At 43.0% G+C, this 22,003-nt stretch overlaps 1 protein-coding gene across 1 annotated transcript; it reads left to right on the top strand.

Moving 5' to 3' along the window:
- The first annotated feature begins 11,384 nt into the window (after nt 1-11,384).
- LOC128754386 (early growth response protein 1-B) lies at nt 11,385-13,882 on the top strand. The gene is made up of 2 exons (XM_053856967.1): nt 11,385-11,693; nt 11,778-13,882. Exons 1-2 carry the CDS (start codon nt 11,561-11,563, stop codon nt 12,971-12,973), a joined length of 1,329 nt encoding a protein of 442 aa, XP_053712942.1. The 5' UTR covers nt 11,385-11,560; the 3' UTR covers nt 12,974-13,882.
- The last annotated feature ends 8,121 nt before the right edge of the window (nt 13,883-22,003 follow it).

Here is a 22,003-nt window from a genome sequence, read left to right as displayed (position 1 = left end):
TACTAACCTCTCAGATGCATTTCATTAATACAGTCTCCTCTAATACAGCTGCCAGAAATAGTTTCCTCTAAACTTCAAAATCATTTCAGAATAATCTGCCTGACACCAGCCCACTTTCACCGTAAACAAAGGCAAATGGATCCATTCTAAACCTTCTGGGTGACGACAGGGGGGTGATCTTTTGGTCGTTTGACCTTTTGGACCTGCGAGAACACATCGTGCCAGCCGGGGGATTTGGACTCACAAGAGCCGCGTCCTCTGCCTTTTGCCGTTTCTATTAAAGGAAATGAATTCCACAAATGCATTTACATGGTTGAAGAGAGCGGAATATGTTAGCGAAGCACTCATCACACAATCCAGCCCTCTCCAGCAAGACCCTCTTTTGTCCCGGCGTGGAATGGTGTAATAGCAAAACAGCATCCGAGCTAACCAATATGACTGAATAATAAACAGATGAGTCACAGATTTGCATTTCAACTTAACCTCGACCGAGCATCCGTGCAGAGTTTCATCTCACTGGCTACTCCACCGATTCCTCTCCCGAATTCTTCAAGAATGGACGGCGTGTAAACTTGAGCGAGAGGCGGCTCATTATTAAAGTCGTAAATGACTCTTTCAGTAGAGCTTGACTGACGTTTACCGACTGTGGAACAGCTTAAGGAGAACTCTTGCGGGGAGTTAGACTCATGGCCCTGTTTGGATTAAAGATTTTGGATTAAAGATAGAAGTGTGAAAATGTTTCCCCTGATATGGACATGAAAGTTCAGGTTTATGAGTCTGTCTTTTTTTTTTAACCGGAAGGGAGCTCTTCTGAGTATAATACAGGTTTTGTGGGTTCGAATCCCAGCTTGTCTGGTTGCCTCCCTGCTGGTGGTGTTCTGGCTGTGTCTGACTGATGGGGAGCCCCTATAGAACAAGTGGAGGTTCCTGCACCGAGGCAAACCCGGCCGTCTTTGTTGTCAGTGCTGCCCCCACGACCCAAAATTGGCTAAACAATAGAAAACTGAGGAAGTAGGTGAATTAAAAAAAAAAAAAAAATATATATATATATATATAAATATATATATATATTAGAAAATAACAATCAGCAAACAATAAACATGTATAAAAATAAATACAAAAAACGGTGTTAAGTTAGCTAAATAACCTCAAATAAAAAGGACAAAAATGTGCATGCAAAGTAATAAAACTGAATTCTGACCTACAGATTAACTGAATCCCAATAATTGCATATTTATTGCAGTTTTTCTTTTGTTTGTGTTGTGAATTGCCTCCAACACAGAACACAAAATAAATCAAAGGGATTTCATGGAATGACCAGGAAACCATAATAATGGGATGAGAAAAACATGATTCACACTACGGAGCAGGCTCTCAACAACGTTTCAGAAATAGGCATCAAATGATGTTGATAAAATCCATGTAAATAGCCTTAAACAAGGATGTAAATGTCTGCGCTCTCTCATGGACTCTGGGAAGATGCCTTTCTCTCGGTGACGACTTGCAGTCACAGCCAGCTGCTTTCCTACTGATGTGCATCCACCTGTTTGTCCTATATAAAGCTGTGATGTTCCGTAACCAGCCTGAGTGTATCTTTAACCTGGAACCCTCCTCATTCCTGGACCCTTTCTCGCGCATCTCCCTCATAGCTTCTCCGTCCTCCTCGTCCTCTAAACATTTCTGTTCACCTCCATTTTCAAAATGACACCCAAGTGTTTTCATTCTGATGAAAAGAATTCCATCATGCATTCAGGACTAATTGCTCTTTTGAGTCGGTCTCTGAAGGTTTCCTGAACGGATCCCCGATCCGCAGCCCTCAGTATATGCCCTCCAGGATCCCAGCATCCGAGCACAGAACCTGCCTCGGCTCACATAGGTCTATGTATGTTATGTAAGTGCCACTATAAATAGCTTCACCCGGGATCTTTTGTCTTTACCTGATTCACTCTTAGCCCAACAGATTTTATTTCTGGAGAGAGCTGTGGAAGCTAGTGCAATGTAGAGCCGGCCGTTTCCATAGTTACTTTTGTTAGCTGCGAGCTCTTAACATTCTTCTTCATCTGTTTCCTCACGTCTGCTCTTCATTATCGCTTTGGTCAAGTCCTGCTCGTGCGACCGTCATATTGTTGACATGTATGTTGTGAGAAGAGCTGCACGTAGCCGTGTGGGTGCAGATGAGTCAGAGACTGGAATATGTTGAGCGATTCATTTAAGACGCTCAAACCGAATCGCCATCAGGGAGGATTCAGTGACTTAGTTGTGGAGGAGAAAACTCCTTGTATATGGGTAGGTTTTCGCACCTTAATCTGGGTTATCTAACATGGAGACGTTTTGTTGTGGTTCTTTAATCAGCCCAATTGTTCTGGTGGGTTTTATGACTGGAAAATGTTAGGTAACAGCAGGTAGAGGAGCTGGATCCGGCCCAAGATTTCTCCTGTCAGAGCGCTGCGAGCAAAGCAGAGGGCAAGGCGAGTGTGTGTGGAGGAGTCTGGGGGCATCCTGGTGAAAGAAACACCGGGGCATTCCGCAGCACTGACTGTGATTCTCAGCCATCGCTGTTGTAGAACCAAATAGCACAGGCAGCTGGGGACCATAGTGGGCGAGAATGAAAGTATTTTTGGATCACACGGGAAACCTGCCACTCCGGCGGCGGCAGCGGCGGCGGCAGCAGCGGCATTGGGGCCTGGTACCGGGCTTCCCTAACCCACTCCCACTCTCAGAGGAAGAGCAGCAGAGAGACGCTCCTTCAAAAAGCGGGACCACGCTTCCGCCGCTTTCATTTTCCTTACTCTTCTGCCCAACATTCAAATGATGATGTCGTATATATATATAACTATGCAGAGTGAGAGAGGGAGAGAGAGAGAGAGAGGAGAGGAGAAGAAAGAGGGGAGGGAGGGAGACCATAACAATTTGGCAACTGAGGCGAATGTCTTGTATTTATAGAAAGTCGTGTTTCCGGCAGAGGTTGTTCAGTGGTGTTAGCACTCCCAATCCATTTCTGCCGTGTCTTTAAGGCCCTATTGTATCCAGGTTTGGATTGAAGATGTTCCCTCATCAAACGCCCCGGGGGGAGATTTGACTGTGAGACATGTCAGACTGTGATGTTGGGGGAGGAGGTTGGATCCTTGTGCAACAGCTTTTAAAACCTGCTCTCTATTTATAATGTTTAAAAAGTCGGCAGTCATTTAGAATCCAAGTCTGCTGAGACGTCGGTGCGAAGCGAAAAGTGGTGTCGAGCTGAAGACGTCAGGCAACACAGTCGGGTCGACAAAAGGAACCATCAGAACCGGAGAATGTCCAAAAAGTCCTGCGCTGGAGCCATCCATTTCTGACACTTCATTTGTCAGTGGTGGCAAAGTACTTTTGGAATGAGGCGAATTAGCTGCTGTTGTTTAGGGGATGTCAGACTTTCCTCCACTGGGGGAGAGTTGAGAGGAGGTGGACCTCCAGAGCTTTGCCTTTTAGCTCAGCTCATCCTGCGCCAGGACAGACTGATGGAGAGTCCTCATACATGATCTGTGGGTGAGACTTAACCAGACCGTTGACCTTCTTCCATCTGAGAAGCAGTTGTGCTTGGATTTTGGAAATTTCAGTGACATCACCTGATGTAGGATTTCCATGAAAGAAAGTGGGAGAATCGTCTGCACCCATAGTGCGTAATCCAAGATGGCTTCCCTGACCATAAACAGGAAGTTCTGAAACAATGAAATACACAGAAAGAAACGTTTCGCTTATTCATTGAAAAGTGCCTGGACAAGACCTGAATCCAAATAGCTTTTGTTGCTATGGAACGTTGCCATCTAGTTTTATGACTTCAAAAACATAATAAAAAATAATAAATAAATAAAACATTGAAAATTAGATGCAAATAGTACTAAGTTATCAATGTTAATAGATGAATATAATATATTGGATTGACAAAACACGAGCGAGGAGGAAGGAAGAAAGTTGAAAAAAAGAAGGGATGAGAATATTAAAAATGTGACAGAAAAACTGTAGAAATTAGTGAAGACATTAAGACGAGACATATGAACTAGCAACAAAAATGAGAACATAAAGGAACATTGGCATAAATACTGAATGCTTTACATAGAAAAACTAAGCAGTATTGCTGGGAGAGCATAGGCGCAAATGTAGTGGGAAAAATTCAAACAAACATATTAATAAATATGACCAATAAAATTGAGATATTGAGCAAGATGTTTGGAAATAAAATGCCGACTCATCAGGTGGTCCCTATTGAGGTGCTATATTTTCACAGTAAAACCGAACCGTCACTCAGTCCTGGGATAACCGGAGGCCAAACAAGCGAACAAGGAGACCACCTCACTCCGGCTGATGAATCTCTTCTCAACATCCATCCATCTCTCCGCCTGGGTGGATGTTCAGTGATATTCCATTGACTCGCAGCCAGCATGTCTCCGACCTTGTTTGAGGAGTTTAATTAGCAGCGTTTTACCAGCCATTAAAACTCATCGCTTTCTGCTCAATAGATCAAGACGCCTGCTGAAGATCCATGTGAGCAGCTGGTGATTACCGGCGACAGCATTGGCTAATCCTCAGCCAGAAGTGGGATGAGCGGGATAATGAGAATCAATGGCACGTGTGATGTCATCGTGGCCACCACACTGCTATATTCACCAGATACTGTTGTCATTGCTTCGAACGGGGGGCTGCTCGGAGAGAAGGGAAACCAAAACAAATGCCTGAGCAGCTCTGGCAGGGCAGTGATATCGCTCTGCCTTCTCAACTCCAGCAGGCACCCACCTGCAAGCAGAACTCCCACTTCCAGTCCAGGAGAGAACCTGAAAATAACACGGCCACCAGGTTACATGTGCAGTTTACAGAGAAGAATGCTGCTCTCCCTCAAGCTGCACGCAGCGTTCTGCCATCCCATCAGCAGCTCTGCAGAGACGATTGTAACATTCACACTGGTAAACAACCTTGCGGGTTCAGAAGAGGTCTGGATCTGTGATCATGTTTTCTCGTTGTGGCTTCACTGCACTTTCGCAGCCTGGATTTTAATTGTAGCGAAGCACAATTGCAGCGCACCACTGTTGAGTGTGGAGACATGTTGTGATCTGATGGTTTCTTAAATGGATGGATGGATGGATCATAGATAGATAGATAGATAGATAGATAGATAGATAGATAGATAGATAGATAGATAGATAGACGGATGGATGGATGGATGGATGATCACAGACAGACAGACAGACAGACAGACAGACAGATAGATAGATAGATAGATAGATAGATAGATAGATAGATAGATAGATAGATAGATAGATAGATAGATAGATGATAGATAGATAGATAGATAGATAGATGGATGGATGGATCATAGATAGATAGATAGATGGATGGATGGATCACAGATAGATAGATAGATAGATAGACAGACAGACAGACTGATAGATAGATAGATAGATAGATAGATAGATAGATAGATAGATAGATAGATAGATAAATAGATAGATCGATCGATGGATAGATCGATAGATAGATAGATGGATAGATAGACAGACAGACAGACAAACAGACAGACAGACAGACAGACAGACAGACAGATAGATAGATAGATAGATAGATCGATAGATCGATAGATTGATAGATAGATAGATAGATAGATAGATAGACAGACAGACAGACAGACAGACAGTCAGATAGATAGATAGATAGATAGATAGATGGATAGACAGACAGACAGACAGATAGATAGATAGATAGATAGATACTTTAGATAGGAAGAGAGATACAGTACTTACAGTAGATAGATAGATAGATAGATAGATAGATAGATAGATAGATAGATAGATAGATAGATAGGAAGAGAGATACAGTACTTACAGTAGATAGATAGATAGATAGATAGATAGATAGATAGATAGATAGATAGATAGATAGATAGATAGATAGATAGATCACCAAAACATCCAGGATGAAGTAAAGGAGATGGCGCTGATGGACAAGCTCTGACCAATGATGAATGCATACTAGATGATACCAGAAATTATTATGAGAACATAAAATGGAATTTTCTTATACCCAGGCGTGTTAAATGTTTATTGACTTTTCAAAATAGACTCAACGTTAAGTCGACATATGGAATCTCTGGACGTCTGGGAGATGTAAGGAGGCTGAAAAGGCTTTCATTAAACTTCCACAGCACATTGTTCCGGCAGCACGACAATGTCATTAAGTGCTAACATTACATAAATGTGTTACTTAGTCTGAGCGGCGTGGCATTTATGGAGGAGAGGTTAGTCACAGCGCAGTTATCATAACAGCATCCCCTGATCTGAACTTTGTGTGATCAGATTGGTTTTAATAGACTCTCGATCACTTGAAGGCTGTTCGTCAAAGCTAAACATCGAGAGTGCACATCTGAGGTGAAAGCGATTTATGCCGGAGAATGTCAGCAGCGCAGCCAAAGAGCTCATATGCTATTATCATACACTACCTTAAGAAGATGACAGACCCCAGACTCGTATGCCCAGATACAGCTTCCATCGTCCGGTAATGACAGACGCCTGTTTATTATAGCCGCTTTGTCATCGTTTTCTGCTTCACAGACAATTCCTGTTTGAGGATCAAACACAGACTGTTATTCAAGCAGCGTTCCTCCTTCCATCTCTGCTCTGAGTTACATCAAAACGCCGCCGCAGAGGTGTCGGGGAGGATGGTTTCAGGCGACACGTTCGGCCTGACCAGTTAATTAGAGAAAACTTTGAGCTGATTTTAAAAGGTCTGCCAGTCGCAGAGTGGTCGACTGGAGAGGAGAAATCTCCAAATGACATGGTGTTGAAACGCTAATCGAGGTCTGACGTCGGACACAATAGCCTTGAAATAGGGCAGCTGCGACTGGTCGACATAGTCAACTGTAACGCACCATTCAATAGTCGACCAGTCGTGAAGCATAGAAAGTACATCAAAGGACACATCAAAGGACGCATACCTTTCACCTCACATACTGAGCAATTCTAATTCAAATATAAAGTTCCCAAACAACATTTAGCAGAATGTAATTGTTTATGACAATCTACTTACATTTTTATTGATATTTATTTCTATTCTAAGTACAACAACGCAGTTAAGCCGTACAGCGCGTTCATCAACCCGTGAAGCAGAGGGCAACGCTGCAGTCTAAAGTTCAAACTTAGGAAAATGTCCTCCGATGTCAACCTGAGGATTTTTTTCTTGACACCAAAAACACCAAAACAAAAATCACCTCATGATCTCATTCAAAGTCGACGTACCTTTCCATCAGTTCAGTTCAACAATTCAGTCTGTAGTTCGAGTCTGACTTTTGGTGTGAGTAAATCATTTTCGCATTTGGCTGCAGCACACAGCAAGGGGGCGTGGCCTGCTAAAAGAACCTTACACCTTCGGCTACATTTTACGTTGAAGTTTCAGCTTTGAAATGTAGCAACGAACGATGTGTCACAGAGATTTCATTTCAGTGAGTGACTGCAATATAATATAAAGGAATATAAACTTCATATAACCTTCTTCTTTTACTCTGTAGTAACATGCAAGGTTGGCACACGTGCAACGTTTTGTTGCTGTTTTCCTCTCATTTCACCACGGTCACCTTGAAAAAAATTGGCTGCTATTTTGCACTTAGCATCTGATGGCTAACAAAGTAGCGTTGGTGTTCAACAATGCACAATGGGAATCTGAGTTGAAGAAAGATTATTTCGGTACTATTTTATAGAATATTGCTTTGGTCCGATGAAAAGACGAAAATCATTTGATCTTCATGTTCAACATGTTCAATTTTCACCCAAATTTGAGAATCATTGTCTTGAACGTCCCCAGCACGAATTTTGCAATTCTTAAAAAGTACAAAGTCAGTCTGCAAAAAAAGCCTTCCAGGAGCGGAAATTGTTTCGGTAAAAGTAGTGTTAGGTAAAAAGTGACATTTTGCTTTTTGAAATAAAATAAATGTACAGTGAAAAAGGTGACGGGACAGAAGGTGATCGCTCACTCCCCGGCAGAAATGTCACGGCAGATTGTTGATTCCAGGTGTGCCGTCTATGCTCTCCTGATGCAGCACGGCGGACAGAAATACGGAGAGCCGAAAAGGTCACTGGGTACACATGGAGCGAAAGGCACATCAAACTGGCTTCTCTTTGAAAAGTTGCTCAGCATATCGGCAGGACAGACTCAATAGGACTTGTGGGAATCCAGGAAAGCCACAGAAGGTGCGTATTAAACATCGATCCATGAATGGAGTGGTGTGACATCAAACTAGCATCAGAGCTAAACATGCTTTCCTCCTTTTCTATCCTTACTGTAGATTTACTTATGGACTCAGACACAAGTCGTAGCTGATAGTTCAAGCACATTTTAATTTAAAATATTTACTGAGTCACATAAAATCTATATATTTCAAATATTTCTAGTCTGAGTTTTTAGTTCTTCAGAAGTAGCACACTTCATGTTTGTCGCCAAATATATATATATATATATATATATATATATATATATATATATATATATATATATATATATATATATATATATATATATATATATATATATATATATATATATATATATATATGTATAAAATTTCAACGACTTTTTACAAAACGGGTTGAATATTTGCTCCAAAATTTACTGAGATTGTGAAAGTAGTTCCATTGCTGTGGTCCTGCTCTCCATGTTCATTGATTTCCAATGAGCCAAGCTTCTGTGTCGACATGTGAACTGCTCTTAAACCTGTTAATTACACACAACTATTCATCGGCTATTCACTGACAATGAGAATGTGTCTTGTAGGACTCCAACCTCAAGGCCAGTGTTTCCATCATACAGTTTCACACCGTCTTCTGAGTCTGGGGCGGATTGATTTATGCAGATGCCTCAGATTAAACTCCCTCGAACTGCGCGCGGAGGGTGAACGTTGGTGTTCCTCGGGAGTGCGATGGCGCTGTCCCCGGTGCTGAACCCGGAGCCGCGTCCACAGCTGAAAGAGTATTTTTGAAATAGGAAGTGCAGCCGCCGCATGCCTCCTGCAACTGAAGTGAAAAGGGGAAAGCGCTTTGGGAGATGAAATGTCATGTGAACAGTTGGGTTCAACCATTGAACAACTCAGGGGTGTTATTGACTCCCTTTAATGCTTTCAAAGGCCAATGGTTCGCGTACACCGGTCGCCGCAGTTATTCCATCTGGCGGTGTGACTGACCACAATTTTCTACAACCACCGTGGAGGAAGTGAGTTTGTTAAAGGCAATCTGACCGCCGGGTGACACCGAGATGTGTTCATTTAAACTGTGAACCTGCAGACGGTGGAGTCCAGCGGAGGACTCTCGGAGGCAGGAGGGATTCTGTCTGCAGCACGGCATTCAAACGTTGAACAACCTTCAGATGTCAATGAATGAATGTCTGTTTCAATCTCCTCTAACACACTACAAATATAAATACATGAGATATTTATATGTCCATTACCTAACACTACTACATTATGGCCATTCCATATGCTTCAGTCAATAATTCTTGTTACATTTCATAGAGATGGAAAAGGAAAGAGAGAACTGTTTTATTAATTTATGCTCCTTCTTTGCACGTTTTTCCATTTTTTTTTTCTTTCTAGTGGTTGTGTGTAACTGTAAGTTTGTGTCTGGGTGAGGTCCTTTATGTTGAGAGTCACTGTCATATTTTCTTCTGAGGCTGGAGCAGATCGATTCATAAGTCATTAGATTTATGGTTTTAATTTCCATAATTCCCTTCAAGTTATTGTATGTTTGTTATTGTATTATCAGTATCATAGAAATGTATTTTCTCTAATTAATCTCAGCTATTATTATTATTATTATTATTATTATCTGGTCCACACAGTGGAGTTTGGAAAGAAGGACATGGCGGTTGACTGCTGCTCAAGATGGCTCTATTAAAAAAAAAAAAAAAAAACAATCAATAGATCAAATCAAAATATGTATTTTTTTTACAACCCCATAGGTATAAACCAGAAAATTGAATGAACAACAAAGAGTATTGTACTGAAACCGACACTTGACGAATCCATTTGTTTTGTTGCAGCGCTCAACCAAAATACATTGTCGGTGCGCTCTTATTTTGACATCACATCACCGTCTCATCCGGTAGGACCAAACTAGAAAACTGACTGATACTGGAATGATGTTATGGAATCACAGTCACTGCAGAGGTCATCACTCAAACCCTCGTAGGAGGCCGAGACTCAAGCAAGTTCCCCAACAATGATGTGATTCATTTTTGCCAGCTGTTTAGCAGCCATCAGTGTTTTCTCAACAGAATGAATGAAAAGCTTTTAAATTAAATTATAGTCAAATGAAGCTTTTTTTCAAATGAAATGCATGAAGATGCAGTCATTGTACAGATATCAACCGTCCATAACCCTGTAACAGGTGATAAAATGCTATTCAAATAAGAAACCTATTTTGTGATATTTTGATGTTGATGACCAAATTTGAAAAAAGTATATAATGCATTTGCAGATGCATTATGTGTCAAATTCAGTGCATGTAGTCCACCATGGGGTGGCATGTGTATGCAGTATATAGATAATACGGTTTCACGCCAGGGCCATATTATTAGGGGGTTATGACCATGACTGTTTTTATTTATTTGTCTTTTTATCTTTATTTGTAATGTAATGTAATTTGACATTATTATTTTATTATTACTTTCTTTTTTTAACAAAGCACAAATGCAACTGGTGTCCAAAGAATGGGTTCAATTCGGGGCCCTTATGGTTCCAAAACAGGTGCTGTGACGATCCTGTCCTTGAATGGTGACGTATCCAAGATGTACCTTTTGCCTCTTTTACTCCTGGGTAGTGTCTTTAAATCATACCTGAAGTGTGGTTCTACTCAGAGCCTCTCACAGGTGACCAAGCTTCGAAACACACACACACACACACACTGAAGCAGAAGGGGTTCTTGTTTCAGCCAGCGGCTCAGGAGTGTCAAACTCTTTCATGCTGAGGATCAAAACTGATATTTGCTCAGGAGTCCGTTGAGACCGAGACATCCAATGCTTCTCAGTGCCTTGACTCAGGAGCCGGAATACCCCCCTTGGTCGTCTGAGGTCATGCGATCACGTGACGCCGCCGCACCCCACCCCGATGTGATATTTTGGTGTCGCTCTCATCTGGACGTCGCTCCATGAGACGATCAATGTGCCCTCAGACGCCGCCGTGGCCACATTCCTGCCACTTGTTGCAACGTCAGACTCGGTCTCTCCATCAAAGCAGCGGGGAGGAGGGGGCGCCACGTCACATCCTCTGTCCTTATATGGGCATGAAGTTTACACGCAGCGGGGAATCCTCTCAGTGGAGCTGATGAATGGGGAGGAGGACCGAGGTGCAGCTCGAGAGTATAAAAGCGGCGAGGAGCGAAGTCGCTGATGTGAAATCCACAGCGCGCAACAGAGGAGCGGAGAGCGCACGGAATTATTACTTCTTTACTGAAGGCACACAAACAAGCGCTTGGGATCTTTGACTGAAATCCATCCGACAAGGCGGGAGTTGAAACCAAGCAGAATATTTTGGAAGAGCGGACTTCACAGCATCATGTTAAACAATATGGATTTGAACGCGAAAGATTCTTTTTATCCTCAGTTTGACAGCAATTCCTCCCTGGGGAAAGACAACCAGGAGGCGTTTGTCGAGGCGGATCGGGGGGCCCCTGCACAGTTCGGACACGGTGAGTGACGCGCGGAATTCAGCTGTTGAGCTGGGGGAAAAATATGTGCGCAGTTGTAAGTTTTCATGTCGATTCTGTTGACAGACGGAGCGCCCGCTGCACTGAAAACTGAAGCCTCCAACTCCGAGTTTGCGTTCAATCCGTGCGAGGGTCCGAAAGATGCCTACACCCCCTCGTCTCTCGCCTACTCCGGCAGCTTCTATGTGGAGGCCACTCAGGGAGCCCCGTGCAGCACCGAAACTCTGCTCAACATGATCACCGAGATCGTGGGCATCTCCACTCTGCCCATCTCTGAGGTGCAGAGCAGCCGTGGAACTTACCAGATGGACAGCGCGGGGGCACATTTTGGGGACAAACGGGGACAGCCTTTAACCTCCCAGGTTTACTCCACCGACCAGAGGTTCGCCGGGGACCAGAGCAGCGGTCAAACCCACGACCTGTCCACCTTCCAGGAGAAGTCGGAGCCCAAGTCTGAGGCGGCCTCCTTCCCTGTGGTGGTCAAGAACGAGTTTGAGAGCTACGAGTGGGGGGCTTTTAACAAGCCCGAGTGTTTGGAGACCACCTTCCAGACTGAGACCTTCCCCATGTCCAATGACTTCCCCCCTGACCAGCAGGTGGACGTGAAGGAACTTTTGGACACCTTCCCCATTTGCCACAACCAAGAGTTCAAAGTGGAAGGGGGCATCAAGCAGGAGCCGTCCTTCTCCGAGACTTGCTCTCAAAGTTACTCGAGCCCCCTTTATAACAATTACCTCCCCCCACCCATGAGCAACGTCAAGCCTTTCTCTGAACCTCAGCCGTCCAACCAGTACGCGCACAGCACCATAGACTCCATCCTCTACTCCTCCCTGCTACCAGACTCTTTCTCGCAAACCTACACCCCCCGTCCAGCGAAGCCCCCCAGAGCTCGGAAGACTCCCAGCGCCGCCTCCCACGGCCCCGCCAAGGAGAAGCCCTTCACCTGCCCCATGGAGAGCTGCGACCGCCGCTTCTCCCGCTCGGACGAGCTCAACCGACACATCCGCATCCACACGGGCCACAAGCCCTTCCAGTGCCGCATCTGCCTGCGCAGCTTCAGCCGGAGCGACCACCTGACCACCCACACCAGGACTCACACAGGGGAGAAGCCCTTCTCCTGCGACGTGTGCGGCAAGCGCTTCGCCCGGAGCGACGAGCGGAAACGGCACGGGCGAGTCCACCAGAAGCAGAAGGAGAAGATGGAGCTGAAGCACCCGGGGACCCCCGCCACTTGGCCCTTCACTCTTCCTGAGGGCATCTGAGCTGAAGATGGACGTCTTTGGGTTTCACCAGATTGAATTCCGTCTTGGAAGATGCGTCGGCTCAACAAAGCGACTGGCGAGTTCGGTGCCTCGTGTGAAGGGGCCGACTGGAGAAAGGGTCTTAGACTTCCTGCTGATGACGTCATGCAAGACTGTTGCCGGTGGTGAAGCTTTCTGCATGACAGCTGTTCAGCACCTGGACAGCTCTTTCCTCCTCTCCACGCGAGGAGTTGCACTTAATATTTCCTGCTTCTTCGGACTTTAAAATGCATGTTAATGACCGTGTTTTATTTTCAAGCTACTCACACTACACGGTGAGATGAATGTAAGCCGCCATATTTATTCATCCACCATCTTTTGTGTTGTGTTTTAATATCGATTGTGAAAGATATATCATAAATGGGAAATAAATATATTTGTATGACTGTACCTCTTTGTATTTTTATAGCTGAGTGTATATTTTACATTACTCTGCGTCCTTTCTAAAGGTGACATGTTTTCGAGGGCTATTGTTGAGTAAATTTTAAATGTTTATTTGACTTGAGATGCAGTTTCATCCTGTCGTTGACGGTTTTGTTTTTCTTTTCTCTGAAACCAAACCGTGCACTGGTGGTGTAATAGATTTTCCACAAGAGTATTTTACAGTATGTACAGACGCTAGAGTGAGCTAGCATCATTTAATTGCTTTTAAGTAATCAGGTAGCACACATTGCTGCAAGGTTTTGGTTTTTTTTTTGCATCGTTTTTTGACTCCTGGTATCTTTTACTGAAGATACAGTGTTGAAATGTTCAGATCGTTGAAAATAAAAATAAAAATGTTTGTGAGATTGTCACAAAAAGTATTGCAAAAAAGGTTATTTAACTGGCCTTAAGTTATATTAACTGTCAATATTTTTTGTACATACACACTTTCTACATTAAATTATTGATGTTGTTATTTTTATGAAAAGTTTATGAACAAAAAAAAATAAACATTTTCTGAAAACAGGGACTTCTGTGTTTTTTGTTTTTTTATATGATTGATCACTTTACCTAAAGATAGCATAAGGATGAGTCAGTTCCATCCCAAAATATAGATGCTAACAGGCCACCTGTGGCACCACGCTGCAGCCCCAACATTAGGCTTCACAGCTCCTCTGACTCACTGGGCTTTTGACTCTGACACATTAAAGTAAATATTACTCAGTGGCATCTGAATGAAAAACTGTTTTCGCATGCTATGAATATAGAAATACAGAAAGAGCTGGGTTCTCTGCGGAAAATCTGTTCGACAGGAAATCACACCGTTCGCTGTGTGTTTGTTTGCAGGATGTGATCTCTGTACAGTCTTCATCACTCAAGCAGGCGACTTGTTTAAAGCAGCACGTGGTCAAAAAAGTGCCTGTTGCTAGGACGTGTAGCAAGGTCATAAAGTCACGCATGCGGCTGTATTCTTACATTCAAAATACATTCAAACATTCAAAATGAAAGAATAATAGAAGACAAAAATAAGGGCTTTTCAAAGCCATAAGAATTGAGTGGAATGACTGTTTAAACCTTTTAGTAAAAATTATGGTCTAGTAGAAAATGCCTTTTACATGTATTTATTTAGTATTGTGAACACTGTCATATCTTTCATCTAATTTACATTCCAGTTGTTAATATGTTATATGACGTATTTTCACTGAACCCAAGTAAAATATTAAGTTCATACCGGAATTTTTCCAGTGATTTTTTAAAATACTGTTTATTCAATATTTTAATTATATACATAAATACTAACACATGCCTTAAATACAAAGAAACCAGCTAAATTTCTCATAAAAAAATCATATAATGTATATTATATATAATATAATATATATAAGACTGTTATTTCTAAATATATATATATATATATATATATATATATATATATATATATATATATATACACAATTCTTCATCCCGATTTCAGTCAATTTAATGGCATCTGAAAAAAAATTCATCCATATTTAATGGAATTTATTTTTCTTGTTATGGTTTTATACATTTATTTAAAATAATAATCAAACAAAATAATAGCAAAAAAATAGTAAATACAATTTTATTATTATTATTTATACCATTTTAAATTTGTATTATTGGTCGTTGAAAATGCAAGTCAGTCATTGCTTCCCTGGTTTGGAGACGACTAGTTTTGAAAGCCAGAGAGAATGAATGACTGACTGACTGACTGTGTTTGAATGTGTGAGATGCCGGCGGGTAAACAGTTGTCTGCTGACCACCATGGTGAGTAAGGAGGCGCACAACCTATCCCTCGCTCGTGTTTACATCGCTCATCGATACAAAACACACGTTCACTCTCACTGGTATCAAACGTGGTCCGGTGATGGATATTTGCGCTTGGGAATCGCATTAACGTTTCGCCGCAGTGACCATTATCTCCACACTTGAAGACTGAAGAGTTATTGAACTCTGGCCACTGATGGAATTTCTGCCTTTGTGCATTCAGAGGCTCACTTTTTCCCATTTGCATACAGTCAATGGTGCTTACAGCATGCGTGTTTCACTCTTTCAGCCTGTCGCTTGCACGTCTCTACCTCCCGAATTTTCTGAATCTTTAACAAAAAAATTAATCAGTTCTTTCTCCGCGACTGACATTTATGTTTTCAATTCAAGTCAATGTGCATAATTGCAGCAGCCATTAAGCACTCAAGCAGGAAGGACGTGTGATCGCTACTGAGATCTATGATTTCTCAGGCGGCAGACCTCTGCTGTGAATAGTGCCACATTAAGTCCATTAACCTTCCCGTGCTATTACTAATGTAAACATGTTAACATTTAAGTCTCTAAAAGGGGAAGAGAGTCGCGCGTGCGCCCGTGTGTCTGTGTGTGACTGATGCATTCACCGTGGAAGCAGGGACGAATCATAAAAAGATGAGATTCCACTTCTTCATTGTCTCATCCAATTAATCGCTTGATGCAGGATTGCTTCAGGATAAGTCAATACCACTATTTATCTGCTCAACCAAATGACTATTTTGGCTCGCGATGAAATAGGAAAGCATCCTCAAATTCACTGGGAGGGATTAGACAGGAGCGACATTTGAGGATAAATGTCAACACAGAATGATATGTACTTTTGCTCGCTGGCTGCCTGAAGTTTCGCTAGATTTCTCTTGTAACCCAACGTTTTTAGCTCTGCGCTTCAGGGATTCAGACCTGCATTTGCCTCTGTTGTGTTTGTCCACCCCAGAGTCACAGATACATCTCTTTTGTCCTTCATGGATAACTGCTTCCAACCCAAAAAGTCACACGATCTATTTGCAGACTGCGGTCAAGAGCAGAATAAATAGCAAAGTAGCTTGATATAAGAAACGGTCATCCATTAAACAAGGGAAAAAGGAAGTGTTTGAACAGGTCAAAGTCAAGTTCTGGCTCCATTTGGACACTTCCACCTCTAGCTTGACATGTCCCATAACGCACTTCTCTACAGGACAGTCTTTTAGGTTCTAAAAGCCAAATATTTGAATGAAATTTGCATTCCAGATGAAACACAAACCAGATTTGTTTTTGTTTTGTCCCCACATCACACACATCCAGTATTCCATCGTATTGTCAGCGGTATAGAAAATTCCGACACTCCACCCACACAAGACCCGAGATACATAGATCTACGCTCCACCTGAAAGAGCAAAAGGGCTGAAGAAAGTAGTGAGAGTAAACAGGAGCTATGACGTCACACGTAAAAGAAATGTTTAATCCCCGTTTATTTCAACCTCATCAGATCAAGTCGGTAGTGCAAGTACCGTGATCTACGGTGGCCTGAAATGGACAAAAGCCACATCTCACTGAACAAGGATTTGTGTGAAAGGATAGATATTTACAGAAGTAAAAATCTGTTTTATAGCAGCCTAATCCCATTATGATCATCGTCCCCACCTGTTCTCAACGGTCACTTTTGCCAATGGTTTTTGCCCCCCACCACCTCTCAAAACAAAGGTTGAGGTTGCATATAGTGATACATCATATTGTCAACGTTCTGCTATTTACCTTGGCTCTTACAGTTCATGTTCATATTTTACTTTACCCCTCTCTATAGAGGTGGTGGTCAGGGCTGTGGCTGCAGTTGCCATGGGTTTGACTGAAACCACCCAAACATGTGAACACAATATTAAAAAACAGATGTCAACCTTAGTTTTAGTGAAAATGTGTTTGCTCCAATGCGAGTGTGGAATCGCTAATTTTCTCTGCAAAAACAGAAGAAGGCTCCGTGACCCGAACAGCAACAGTGATTGTTCCCGTGGGGATCTGGTAGAACTTCAGTTCACAGTTACACAGTCCTGGTTCTGACAACCAACCAACCACGCAACAACCGGACAGATTTAGAACTGAAAACTTGTTTTCCAAATGAACACTCACTTGCATTCTGATGTAGGTGGAGCTAAGAGCAACTGTCAGAGAGTCTATTTTTTGGATGGCGTAAATGGGTCTATGATAGTCTGAAGTCATCCTCCCCCAGGTTTGTTTTGTCACCTGACCTCACGTCTATTGATCCATTGACTTTTTCTTTTGTTCATTCCATTGGTCAGTTTGTCTACAACGAATGTAAAAAAAGACTGGCCGCCCACAATGCACTGCTGAATCATGTGGCCCTTTGAGGCCTATTTTTTTCTGTCGCTACTTTTGACTGCACCACCTCTGGGATGGCGCGAGTCACATGACCTCTTCACTTTTGTTGTACACCAATAGGAAAATGAACACATAAGTATTACGACCAAAAGTACCGATAGCATGGGGAGCTAATAGAACTTTGAATTTCCCAACTTAGGAGGAGAACTTGAAAAGATGGAGGCCAGATTTGAACAGTTTCAGGTCAAGAATGAAGAAGGCAAGAATGGCACAGAATGGTTCCAAGATCAAGATGACACACTCCCTCCCGAGGCTTTCCTGAGGGCCGTCCACTGCAGACAGACAAGCTCTTGTGGCTGTAAATGACAGAAGAGCGTTGCTCGCTCCCCAACATCGAAGCCATCTGAACATTCGAAGACCATCTTGAGAGTAACAAGTGCGGCCCCCGTCGTCTCTGGAGGGCCCATCATGCCTTTTAGCCTCATCTACACCGCTAATCCTATAATGACATTCAGAATACATTTATTTGCTTAGATGAAGGATTTCCAGGGTCCACGCTTCAGGTATCAGGTGACCTGGAGCACCCATTAATAATCACAGAGCCACTCCAGACTTGGTGTTTGGACACGTCGGCTGGATGTTCGGCTAATCACCGCGCGCGCCTGAAGAATGAACGCCGCCGTGTCGGGCAAACTCGCCAATCAAGGTGTATAATCACGGAGCGCTAATAGCAATCATACACGGCGGATTAATTCATCGGCTCGTGGTCCAGCCCGGGACCATGAAGAAGGGTGTAGGTGGTCTGGAGAGGCGAGGTGATTAAAACCACTGGAGAAGGGCCTGGTTATGCAAACATTTGAAAGAACCTAATTCCCTTCATTGTTCCGCTTTCCATGTTTTGCATTAGGTTCGCCAGGAACACAAGACAGTCAAAAGCTTTTTTTCCCTTTTATTTCCCTCCAACTATAAGTCAAACCTCAGGTCAAGGAGTGTAGTTCTAATGTGCACGCTATCGCTATGGTAACTATATCTAAGGATGCAGAGTGCACTTCTCCGCTAAGTGCAATGAGTGCACACAATGTGGCTCGACTTACGAAGACTGATAGTTAACCTTAACGTTTCTGTTCGAGCTCCACATTTAAACATCAGTTTCAGTCCGAAAACTACGTGTTGGGTAACCTCGGGACCGCAGAAATGAGAGTACAAGTAGTTGACTACTAAGTCTGAGAGGTAGCAGTGAGTGGAAGAGAAACCATTGAATGATTTACAGGACGTTGAAGGGCGTTTTTAAAACGCACGACTTCTCAGCTCACGCTTGAACACCTCATATTTCGAAGCCACCTGAGTGAGGCCCACCCAAGTTCTGAGATGCTGCAAGCCTGGAGACCAGGTGTTGCACCCTCGGTGCCCTGGGGGGGTCCAACTCCTTCATGCAGGGGCCATACAGAATTTAGTATTTATCCAAAAGATGGCAAAATATGCATGAATGCAATGTATTTAAGAGCTTGAATTGAAAGGAAAACCAAAGAGGTATTTCATCTCATGTTGCCCCTCAATAGCGACGGCAGGGGTCCACCTCAGTTAGACCGCTGACGACAATCCCAGCAGGTCTGCAGCCGCACACAGAAGAACGCTGAGACGCGGAGAAACGACTGTGAAAAGCAGCTTGGGTCAATATTCCTGCAGTGTATTTTTAGTATCTGTAAATATATGTTCGCTGGAGGTCACAGTGAAGAGTCCTCCCTCTTCAGAAGCAGTTCATGGTTCCTCGGTTCTGAGTCTGATCCTGTAGAAGCAGGCAGATGTTTTCCAAAAAAAAAAAATCTAAATTCTTCTCAGCCAGGAACAGCAGTGAAGAGTGAGCGTCCAACTTACAAGACACCGTCGCACATGTTGCAGCTGAAGTGCTAAACATTTCATTACACAAGATGAAAGACTAAAAGCTTGAACATCTGTAAACACAGCTTTCAGAAACTGGCATGGCAAGGTGAAACTTTCTCTCATCACAAACACCGATCACGCTGCACAACATCAGGGTGTCCATAAACTCCCTTTATTCTATTGCCAACTCATGTTAACATTTAAAACCGTTGTGACTAAAGCAATTCTGTTGTCTTTATAATCCATGTTTTATTCCCATATTGTTTTGTTTTTGATTTCATTTTCATAAGACCACACACATCAAGGCAAAGGTTTTCACCTCAGAAAATGACGATACACAAGATCTGAATCATTGCGATCTCTGGCAACTCTGATGCAAAATACGGTGCCTTTGTTTGATATGAGACCGCGACAAATGCACCAAAGTGTTGCTACGACGCTGTTCACTCTCCTACCTGACCCGGTGACTGAACAGTTCAGGGGTAAACCATGCGTAGCCCCCTCATAGAACTGGAGTTACCTCCAGGTAACTAGTATTTCACCAATGCACGTGTATGACATCTCCTGGACCAGAGGTGGGCAATTCAATTTCCAGAGGGGTCACATGATGTGCTAGTAGAGCCACTGCTAGTACATCATGTACACATATCAAAGGAATATTTTTGGGGGGGGGAGTAAAACACAGTGAGTGGGAATCGTTGTAATGACTGTCAATATAAATCTATGAAGTTGGGAAATCAAATATCGAAGCAAAGAAAAACAATAAAATGAACAGAATCCAGAATACTAACAGGAAAATAAATCAGACTATTATTTGTTAGGACTGACAATTTAATTGGATACAGAGCATATCTTTTCACATTTATTATATCGATGAAAAAATTATGGGAAATCAATCCTGTCAGTATTGTTACATTTATTTTAACCAAAAAAATCTATAACTATAAACTATCTATAAATCTATACAAAATATAAAATAAAAAAAACAATACAGAGAATAAAGCTTTAAAATAAATATAAATGATTGAAATGGGGTTTATTTTTTTATTTTATTGAGGTAGAAAATGAATGGTAATAAACTGAAATAGCTTCACTCCTTCAACATCACTACAGAAAGTGTCCAAAACTTCTCTGCTCAGTTTCTCTCTGACTTCATGAGACCCAGACTAATACAGGCAGAGGAATGCATGTGGTCCCCAAGCTGCACTTTGCCAGGTCGGCTCTGGACAGAAAATAATTCCTGGTGCATTCGGGTTTACACCAGAGGTCTTGTTCCATCTTCGTCTAGTGTGTGAATGCAGACACATTTAAATCTCAGCTCTGAGATCAGAAGTGGACACGGTCCAGATTGGACTGAAGTAAGGTGAAAATGCCACATGTTTTCACAAAGGATTCACAACTCAAACTCCCTGGAACCGATATAAATAAAGTCTTGAATTATTACGACGTTACAACTGCATGTGGGCGGAGCCTAACTTGCGAGCTGGCGCTAACGCTGAATCCCGAATTTGCATGAAACTTTTGGCCTGAGCTGTTCACTCATCTGTCTGTAACCTCTATAACAACCCTCCAACTTCACGCCGCAGCCTGAGAGGCTGAGTTCTTCTTCCTGTTGTGGTCCTGAGGAACCCAGGAATCCATGCATCCCGGATTGACAGTAATGACTCTGAAGGAAGTTTGCAGCGTATAAAATGCCTGTCATTATATTACCTGTCGCAAATTCCCCTACACCCGCTGTCACATTAGCATGCAGCCAAATATCTATCAGCACGTCGCAAACAGCTGTTCAACAGAAGCCAGAGAACAGGCACGTGTCCAGCAGAGGCCTGAGTGATTACTTCAGTGCTTTGACATTTGCTACGGCGGTAATGAGGCATGTCTCTGACAGATGTGTCACCGGCGGCAGCCACTGTCTGGCTTGTTCACTTCCAACACTGGGAAGGAAGCACAGTGTGGCCAAACACTGGCAACTCTCTCCAGATAATGATGGCTCACCCAGATAGAGGCGCAGTGTTGAAGGAAGTGTGCGCATGTGTGTTTTCACTGGGACAAAGAAGTGAGAAGGAGGCCTGGGAGAGAGGGTGTTTGTGTGTGTCTGTCATTGCCAAGATGGGAATCAGAGAGAGGAGGCTGGGCTGGGACATAAAGACTAGTAGTATAAAAATTGAGTGGGCTGAAAATGCTCAGCAGCCTCCCGTCAAGCAGGGCGATGATTTGCATGTGCACAGCAGCCAGCGACAATGTCTATTCTGCATCTAAATTATCCGTCACTTTGGAGCGACGGGAGATGTATGCAAAACGTCGCTACTTCAGCATTAGCAGGGCGCCTTCTCCATGGCAGCAGTTATTTCAGCACATTACAGAATATCCAGGTGAAATAATCACGTTTGCAGCAACGACAACACACGGTGAATGTGTTTGAAGAAGTTTTTCTTCGGCTTTTTTTCAGCACCACCGAGGCCAGTAGCTCCACACCGCCAGCAATGTTCAGGTCACACTTTCAGCTCCGCTATAGCTGTTCATGGTCGGACTTCAGCTCGGTCACCTGACTCTCTG

The sequence above is a fragment of the Synchiropus splendidus genome, chromosome 2 (genome assembly GCF_027744825.2).
Source record: "Synchiropus splendidus isolate RoL2022-P1 chromosome 2, RoL_Sspl_1.0, whole genome shotgun sequence".
Classification (NCBI taxonomy): domain Eukaryota; kingdom Metazoa; phylum Chordata; class Actinopteri; order Syngnathiformes; family Callionymidae; genus Synchiropus; species Synchiropus splendidus.
This window is presented reverse-complemented; position numbering and strand designations above follow the sequence as displayed.